This window comes from Solanum stenotomum, chromosome 4, assembly GCF_019186545.1.
Source record: "Solanum stenotomum isolate F172 chromosome 4, ASM1918654v1, whole genome shotgun sequence".
NCBI lineage: Eukaryota > Viridiplantae > Streptophyta > Magnoliopsida > Solanales > Solanaceae > Solanum > Solanum stenotomum.
The window spans coordinates 59,251,518-59,261,905 of record NC_064285.1 but is presented as its reverse complement, the minus strand read 5'-3'; the positions used below and the strand labels follow the sequence as shown (position 1 = coordinate 59,261,905).

The 10,388-nt window shown below is 25.0% G+C and overlaps 2 protein-coding genes across 2 annotated transcripts in view; one reads left to right on the top strand and one right to left on the bottom strand.

Annotated features, from left to right (window-relative positions):
* The window catches only part of LOC125862716 (cellulose synthase-like protein E6), an 8,813-nt gene extending 7,468 nt beyond the window's left edge, over positions 1 to 1,345 (bottom strand). Inside the window, exon 1 of the mRNA XM_049542845.1 lies at positions 1,195 to 1,345. Coding sequence (XP_049398802.1) covers positions 1,195 to 1,336 — 142 coding nt within the window. The 5' untranslated portion in view covers positions 1,337 to 1,345. The remainder of the gene's footprint in view (positions 1 to 1,194) is intronic.
* Positions 1,346 to 9,660: 8,315 nt separating this feature from the next.
* The window catches only part of LOC125863054 (cellulose synthase-like protein E6), a 7,470-nt gene continuing 6,742 nt past the window's right edge, over positions 9,661 to 10,388 (top strand). Inside the window, exon 1 of the mRNA XM_049543196.1 lies at positions 9,661 to 9,957. Coding sequence (XP_049399153.1) covers positions 9,683 to 9,957 — 275 coding nt within the window. The 5' untranslated portion in view covers positions 9,661 to 9,682. The remainder of the gene's footprint in view (positions 9,958 to 10,388) is intronic.

The window sequence follows — 10,388 nt, the reverse complement described above, 5'->3', positions numbered from 1 at the left end:
CTCATGTAAATTTTCGTTGTGTCATTTTGACACTTTTTTTACAATCAGCGAAAATATGTAATGTGTGTAATGCACTCGCGAATGACGTGTAAAGTGTCCAATTAAATGAAGACATTTGTCATTTGTGCCCAAAATCATTCTTAAATAATAAATTTTGAGAAACAAACAAAAGTAGCCAATAAATCGATGACATGTGGCATTTTTGCCCACATAATTAAAAAAATATTTAATCAATTAACAAAAAATATTTTGCAGCCTTCTCAGTGTCTTCTCCAAGTTAACTATTTTGCAAACACTGACCCCCGCCCCCGACCTTCTCAATCACACACCAATCCTTTTATTATAGAAGAATAAAACTAAATCATGGATTCAAATTCTTCTTAATCAATAACAAAGCAGTTAAATTGAACGGAAATCATTAAAATTAACTGGAAAAAAAAAATTAAGAGAGTGCTTACAGTGAAAGAAAAGTTTGAAAGCCCGTGAAGGAAGAAGAAAAATCAAATCCACTTCTCCATTACAATATTTCTCCAAAAGAGAATTTCATGATTATTTTAATATTTAAATCTTGAAAATAGGTCTTTTTTAAAAAAATTAAAATATTCACCATGGATGGAGTTAAGCTTGAAAAATGGAGGCTGAAAATGGGGAAGAAGAAGAAGAAAAAATAATTAAAAATTGATTAAATAAGCTTTTCACGCGCTATAAATGAGTGTATCACACTCTCTATGATGTGTATGCAAAAAGTGTCAAAATGACACAACGAAAACTTACCTGAGGTGTCTAAAATGGATAAAGTCTAATTAAGGTGTCTAAGTGAAAGTTGGTGCCAAGTTTAGGGGGCCACCGATGGGTTAGCCCAAAAAGTAAAAGACCAATCACAGACCAAACATATATACCTAAGTTTTATCAGAAGGAAAATGATTCAAAATTTAAAGTTAAAAAATGAATTCAAACTCTACAATTCTATCGTTAAATTCATTAGACTTTTAAGCTTTCAAATTTAAAATATAATAATATTTTTTGAAATTTTTATAAGTTTCAACGAGGAAAAGTCAAATCTGAGGAAACGTCTATTCTTGTAAGGATAAGTATATATAACATTCCAACAAACTGACAGAGTGATAATTCAGTAGAAATCAAAGCAAAGCTCAGCTAAGAACATACATATCCATGCCAATCTCCCAAATTTACCTTTACTTGGCATATCAATTAATCTGTATAACCATATTAACAAAATACCCACAAATATTGTTGAAGCAAATAACTTGTATATAGTTTTTCCTTTAGCTTCCTTTAACTCAAATAATGGAAGATGCAAAGTTTGTTCACCCATCTCTCTCTCCAAGATGCACACAAAAAAAAAAAAAGGAACAAAAACTATATATAGATGCTTTATTATTATATTATAAAGTTTAGATATGACTATGGGTGGCTAAAGATGAATATGCATTACATATAATATATACATATCCATTTCAATTTGTTTGACATATTTTAGTTTGAAACATAGTTTTAAAAAATAAAAAGATTTTTTTTAATTTTGTCATCTTATTTTAAAGATATTACAATTATATCAAAATGTTATTTGATTTTATAATCTTAAATATGTTATGTAAAAAGTTAAAATTTTAAAAATGTTAAAAAAATAATTTTTTTTAAAAAACAAACTAAAAAGAAATAGATATAATAAATTGAAACAAAGATACTTTTTTTTGTGTAGTCACTTTTTAATTTTAAATAATAAAATTTTACGTAATTAAATTTCGTATCAAATTAAAATTAAATAAATAAATGTAAAAAGCGGAAGTATGACTAGTTTACTATTTATAGCTTACTAGATAAAGCAATTTGTAGCATGTAATCAAGTTATCAACTCAGGAGGACCACATTAAAATAATTATACATTTACGTGAATTTAGTAATTTCGTCTGATATAATATTAATTTAGGTGTCATTTTTTTATTTTGAAATTTTTATATTATTTTTAAATATTTACAATTATTGTAATTTATAATAACATAAATTTTAAAAATATAAAGTTTATTTTAAAATTTTATATCTGAATAACATTTAAAAATATTTAACTTTCTAAAATCAAATACTACATAAAATGAGATAGATATAATTCAAAATATTATTGGTTGTGAATTTAATTATTATAATTCAAATAGTTTTTGCACTTATGCTAAATAAACGATAACGATTTTATGTTAAAAAGGATAAAGCACCCCCTATCTTCGTATCCTAAATTCGTCATTGTATATAATATGTATAAAAGATATATGCACACTTTTATACTCTATTAATATTATTATTATTATTATTATTATTATTATTATTATTATTATTATTATATATACTTTAATGTGTTTAATTAGATTTTTTCTCTTAGTTTTGTCAAGTTTCGTTTTCTTGTGATTTATTTCTTTTTTTTTTATACCAGATGTGGAAAAAAAACAAAAGTTAATGTACCTTTAAAGTTTGGCATAAGGGTGTACATGACCGGGTTGGTTCAGGTTTTTCAAATATCAAACCAAACTATTTGTGTCGGATTTTTAAATCTATAAACCAAATCAAATCAATAAAATTCGGATTTTTTCGGGTTTTTTGGATTTTCGGATTTTTTCGATAAAGTATTGATACAAACATATAATTTACTTGTATTTCAAATATTTCTTTAGTTCTACCCAAATACAACTATCTAAGGTGTTTCTTAAGAAAATATTACAAAATATGAGTAATGACACTAAAATATCCAACAAAAAAAAATAATAATGAAATCGCGTAAAACAAATATTGCAAATTAACAAGTTATAATGAAAATAATCAAAATTTAAAAGTACTAAATCATGCTAAAATAAGTTTAATAAGTAGTATTAGTTACATGACTAAATATTAAAGGAAATTAAAATTAGATTATGTATTTAAATTGTCTAAACCAATGTAAAACCAAAGAACAAATATTCAATATTATTGTCATTCTTAGTGTTGAATTGATTTTCTTTTTGCATTAGTGTTAATTTGATTTTGATTTAAGCTTTATTATAATTATCAACATCTGTGAACTATAATCTTTATTGAACCACTCAGAATTCTAAGTTTCAAACTTGAAATAATATATTAAAAGATAAAAACTATGAAAAAGTATTAGAAATATTTAAAAATTATATCAAAGCAAAATAAAAATTTTAAATTATATATATAATGTCGGGTTGATTTGGTCTCGCGTTATTTTTTTTAGTTAAAACCAAACCAACCCAAATATAATTAAATTTTTTTTCAATACCAAATCAAGTCAAACCAACCACTAGTCAATTTTATTTTTCTCAATTTGATTTGATTTTCGATTTGATTCGATTTTATATACGTTTGACATACAAGTTGGCAAGTGATGGTTGGAAAAGAAAAGTGAATAAGAAAAAATTAGGCCAATTTTATAGTGATTGAGTGGTCCATATTTTAATGATTATTGGGTCATTTTTGCTTAGTAACAGTGGTGATGGAGTAAAACTTACCTGCATTGGACGTTTAAAGTCAATATATGCATGTCATGTGTTTAAATTTATAGTTTATTTTACTTCATTAAATCACATAATAATGAAAATTGTATTGGTTTGGTATAAACATCCGGTGCGGGTAAATTTTTTCTGTGGTGATGAACTTTCGGAAAAGGCTCATCTTTATTATTCGTTAAAAGTTTGGCTCATTTATGTCATTTCTATTTGAAAAAAGACTTATTCATGTCATTATTTGTTAATGAAAAACATTTTCGATTCGGTAAAATTATTTTTTTCCACGTGATCAATTATGATTCGGCTACGTCATTAATTAAATTGTTTTTTAAAAGGAAAAAGGCTCAAATATACCATCGGACTTTGAGAAAAGACTCATTTATGTCATCTGTTAAAAGTTTGGGTCATCTATGTCATTTCAGTTAACAAATAATAATACAGATGAATCTTTTCTCAAACGAAAATAGCATAAATAAATCAAACTTTTAACAAATAACACATAATCTTTTCTCAAAGTTTGATGATATATTTGAGTGTTTTTCCTTTTGTTAATTTTCTCTAGTAAAATATGACATGATATCTTATTAGTGCGCATGATTTTTTTAGTTAGTTACATAATTGAGTGGTCATTCTCCATATTTGATATTAATTAGGTCAATTTTGGTTAGTAACATAATTGAATGGTCATTCTCTTTAATTTTCTATAATAAAATATGACGTGACATTTTAGTTGTGCTCATGATTTTTTAATTAGTTAGATGACTTAGTGCTCATTCTCCATATTTAATGATAATTAGGTGAATGTTGGTTTTTAGTAACATGGCTGAATGGTCATTCTCTTTAATTTCCTCTAATTAAATACGACATATAGTTTTTTTTAAAAAATATATAAAATTGCTTCTTTTTGTTTGAATCTTAATAACTCTTTTCTCCTAGAGATAGTGATCTATTACACCTTGTTTGAAAATAATCTACATGAGCAATGATGCTAAGAAAATACCGGGAAGGTTTTAAAATAATTTTATTGTTGAAATTTTTATGCTGGACTAACATATATTATTAAAAATTTATGTAAAAAGTAATATAAATCACAATAATTAATTTTTTAAAATATTTAAATGACATATAAAACATAATATGTGCAACATAAATTGGAACAAAGTAAGTAACATACATTATTTTAAAATGATATAAAAATACTATAAGTCACAATAATTAACAATTTTAAAATCTATAAGACATGAAAAATTTATGAGTGTCATGAACTGGCACAAACAGAGTAACATATATTATTGAAAGTTACAAAAAAAATTTATAAATTACAATAATTAGTAACTTTAATGATTAACTCTTCAAATTTTATCTATATCACATAAATTGAAACAAAAAAATAATATATATTACGTTCGTACTGACACACACTCTTGTAACTAGTATTTTATAAAAGATAATTATGTATCTCATATTACTAATACGAATTATTTGAGGCTTTTTTTTGTTAGAATAAAGAAAAAGTCTGCACAAACTAATACTCCATCGATTATAATATTTTATTACAAAGTTTGTCCTTTTGTTTCACATGCTATTAACTTAACATCATCACTTGATAGATGCAAGGACCATTGCACCTTGTTAATTCTTTTATATTCTCATTGGCCATTCCCTTTTTAATCCTTTTTTTTAAAAAAAAAAAGACAACTTAAATATTTATCTAATCTGTCAAAATAATTATATTTATTAATTAAATATACATATATATTAAAAATTAATATAAATATCTTATTTTTTTAATATATATTTATTTACTGTTATTTTGATGAGCAGCTATATTTTTAATTTTTAATGTGATTTGGATGTAAGATTTTAAAATAAAATTTATATATTTAAAATTTATATTATTATAAATTATAATAATAATAATTAAAAATATTTGAAAATGATATAAAAAGTTCATTTGGCTTTCAAAATCGAAAATGACACTTACATTAAAATGGGGAAAACAATATATCAGACAAAATTACTAAATTCACGTAAATTTATAATCAATAATATACCTTCATCCCCTTAGCAGTGTAGAATTGTTTTAAGAGGAACTTTCATGTATGACCACTCAAAAATAGCCTAATTACTCTTCATAGCTATAGTTTGATAATTACAATTCGTAGCTTCATGTTATAGGGAGGAGAGAGGTAAGCGAGATTGGGAGAGAGAGGGAAAAAAGTGGGAGAAAGGTGGATTATATATGTATATCGGTTAGATAATTGTATATTATACGTATGTATTTGTATTTATGCAAGCGAGATTGGGAGAGGGAGGAGAGAGGCGAGCGAGAGAGGGCAGAGAGTGGGAGAGATGTGAATTGTATATGTATATCGGTTAAATAATTGTATATTATACATATGCATTTGTATATATGGCAAGCGAGATTGGGAGAGGGAGGAGAGAGGCAAGAGAGATTGGGAGAGGGAGGAGAGAGGCAATCGAGAGAGGGCAGAGAGTGAGAGAGATGAATTGTATATGTATATCGGTTAGATAATTATATATTATACATATGTATTTGTATATTCTGGCGAATTATACATATACAAACGTGCTAATTATATAAACTCAAAGTCAGCCCACGTAATTAATGTATAATATTAGTCGCGAATGATAATTATAGCAAACTATAGCTATGATGAGTAATTAAGTAGTATAAATTTGCTTAATCGCGTAATTTTCTCATGTTTTAATGTGGTCCTCCTACTGCTGCCTCTAGTAAGCTACAGATAGTAAAATAGTCATACTTCCACCTTTTAAATTTGTTTATTTTATTTTAATTGATGCAAAATTTAAGAAAGTGAAGAAACTTTTTGAATTTTATAATTTTACATTAAAATATATATTAAAATTTTATATAATTTTATCATTTTGAATATATCAGGTAAAAAGTTGAAATTAAAAAATTATAAAAAAAAAAAAAGAAAGAAAAGATACGTTCTTTTCTAAACGGACTAAACAAAAAAAGGTGTTGTCTCGGTTCAATTTATTTGACCTACTTTTCTTTTTAGTCTGTTTAAATAAAAAATGATCTTTTTTCTTTTTAGTAACTTTTTAATCTTAACTTTTCACGTAATATATTTAAACCTATAATTTTTTTAAAAAAATTAACACAATTGACATATCTTTAAAGGAAGACAACAAAATTCAAATTCCTCTTTATTTTCTTAAACTCTATTCTAAGTCAAAATAAAATGGAACGGATGAGCATATATTATATGTAATGCATATTCTAACTTCAACCACCCATAGTCAATCCTATCTAAACGCTAAATGAACTACACACAAAAGAGTTCCTAATAAAATTATTATTTTTTATTAAGTTTTAATTAGTTTATTTGTTCTTTTAAAATATTTTAGTTTCTAATACATTTATTTTTTTATTATTATGGCTATACATAACATATCATTTTTTTAAAAAAAATTAATAATATTTTAACAAAACTTCTCATTAATCAATTTAGATTACAAATCAATTCAATTTTTAATGAATTGAAATAAGATGAGCTAATAAATAGGCGGGTCAATAATCCATCAAAATGTGAATGAATTAAACGAATTGAGTTTGATTTCACCACTCCAAACTGTACTGGTGCACCAACAAATATAAATTTCAAAAATCTTACACAAGTGAATTTTCATGTTACCTAATAAGGACCTATATACATTTTAAAATCAAACATGGTCATCTAATAAAAATAAATGAAACCACATTCCATAAAACACTAAATTTTTTTAAATGTTTTTCCTTTTACATCCATTTTCTTACCAAATCAATAGTCCATAAATCGTTGAAAAATTAATATTTTCCTTTTACATCCATTTTCTTACCAAATCAATAGTTCATATTCCATAAATCATTGAAAAATTAATGTTCTTTCCTTTTACATCCATTTCTTATCAAACTAATAGTTGACTTCATAGATTCTATTAAGTTACATCCAATTTTTTTTCCACTTTATAAATTCTTGATAATAACAAAGTATAGTTATTATCAAACATCAAAAAGGAAAAATGGAGAGACAATTCTCAAAAATGCTTTTCATTTTTGCTTTATTTCTTATTTCATCTGGTATGAATTCTTACTCTAATTCATCTTCTTTTATTTTCTTCTCTTTTTAAATGCCAACACACATTGGATTAATTTTATATATGATCGATAAATTTTATCTGTTGTAACAGTAAAGTTATAAAATTATTATTTTTCTTTATAGTGCAATCTGCAGACAAACCATGTAATCAAGCTTCAGATTGTGTCAACACTTGTGGTCCAACATTGTTGCCTGCTTGTCTTAACCACGTATGTGTTTGTGTTCATGCGCAGAACAAGTTTGTAAGACGTACGATGAATGAAAATAACCATGCCCTTCATGAAGCTTCATAAATTTAATTAGTTTATTGTATTATTGAGAGTAATAATATAATGGTCATTTTGATTTATTATAATTGCATCAATAATATCGATTTGCAGCAGTTTGTTTGGGTCCTAAATATTGCAAGTGCTTTTATTATTTGAATTTTCATATATTGTTCAGACTTTGAAATTGTAATTTATTTTGAGTCAATGGGTATTTACTGAATTAATTTGAATTGGGCTATGAAATTGTAATTATTTAGGAGAATTTTCACATATAACCACTCAAAAATAGTTTGTTAATTACGATTCGTAGCTACATCACTGAATACGGCATCCTGTTCACTTTGCTGAGATACCAATTGGACTCAACTCATACCACAATCTACAACTCGCACAAAAGGAGAGAAGAAATGGAACGAATTCTTAGAATGCTTCATAGCTTTCCGAAGATTAGATGTTACACGATACAAATTTACTATTTGAAATTTATAGATTTCAGGAGCAGCCTCAAATAAAAATTATAATAATTAAATTGTACAACAAATATTTAATCTTTTTAGTTATCTCTCTATCTCTATCTATATAGTATTTGATTTTCAAAAGTTAAATATTTTAAATTTTTAATGTCATTTGAATGTAAAATTTTAAAATAAAATTTATATTATTATAGATTATAATAATAATCAAAATTATTTGAAAATGATATAAAAAAGCATTTGACTTTGAAAATCGAAAATGACACTTGAATTAAAACGAAAATATGAGACGAAATTACTAAATTCACGTAAATTTTTAATCAATAATATACATTCCCCCGGCCCGCTGTGTATAATTGTTTGTTTTAATGTGGTCCTCCTGCTGCCTCTAGTAAGCTACAAATAGTAAAATAGTCATACTTGCACCTTTTAAATTTATTTATTTTATTTTAATTTATACGAAATTTAATTTTGTGATTTTACATTAAAATATATTAAAATATTATATAATTTTATAATTTGAATATGTTAGGTAAAAAATTGAAATTAAAAAATTATAAAAAAAAAAGAAGAAGAAGAAAAGAGACGTTTTTTCTAAACGAAAAAAGTATTTTTCCGTTTCAATTTATTTAACCTATTTTTCTTTTTAGTCAGTTTAAAACAAGAATGATCATTTTTTTTTTAATAACTTTATAGTCTTAACTTTTCACATGTTATATAAAAGACCATAAGATTAAAATTTTTTTTGGTACAATTGATATATCTTTAAATAAAGACCACAAAATTTCCTTTTTATTTTCTTATACTTTGTTCTAATTAAATCAAAATAAGTTAAAAAAATTAAACGGATGAACATATATTATATGTAATGCATATTTAACTTCAACCACCCATAGTCGATCTGTCATATATAAACGTTAAATAAACTACCCAACAAAAAAAAAATATTCACATGTTTCAATTTATTATAGTTATTTTTTTTTTTAGTCCGTTTAAGAAAGAATGATTATTTCTTTTTAATAATTTTTTGACTTTACCTTTGCCTGTGACATATTTAAAATTACAAAATTAAAAGACATTTTGAAATATAATTGCAATACCTTTAAATCAATATGACGAAATTCAAAATTCCTTTTTATTTTCTTTTAACTTTTGTTTCAAGCTATATATGGTATGTAATGCATATTCAACTTCAGCCACCCATAGTCAATCATATCTAAACTTTATAATATACTAATAAAACATCTATATATAGTTTTTGTTCCTCTGTTCGTGTGTATCTTGGAGAGAGAGAGATGGATGAACAAACTTTGCATCTTCCATTATTTGAGTCAAAGGAAGCTAAAGGAAAAACTATATACAAGTTATTTGCATCAACAATATTTGTGGGTATTTGTTTAATATGGTTATACAGATTAATTAATATGCCAAATAAAGGTGAATCTGGGAGATTGGCATGGATATGTATGTTCTTAGCTGAACTTTGCTTTGGTTTCTACTGGATTATCACTCAGTCAGTTTGTTGGAATGTTATATATACTTATCCTTACAAGAACAGACTTTTCCTCAGGTTTGATTTCTCCTCATTGAAACTTATTAAGATTTCAATAAATATTACTATGTTTTGAATTCATTTTACTTTAAGGGTGTGTTTGGTTTGGAGTGTTTTTCAATTTTTTCATGTTTGGCTGGCTTTAAATATTTGGAAAATGTTTTCCAAAACAACTCATTTTCTTCAAATTTAAGGAAAATGACTTTCCTTCCAAAATAAAGGAATTTTTTTTCCAAAACTCTACTTCATCCTATAATTGTTTTTTCTTATCTTACCATACCCTGTAGCCGACCTTCCCCATTCAATTTTTTATAAAAATATTCGAATATATTTTTAGCTCTACCCCCAAACCACCCCCACCCCAATCAAACAAAAGAAATATAAAAATTTTAAAAAATATTTTTGAAAAATGTTTCAAATTTTAAGATTTTTCTTACCTCACCCAACCC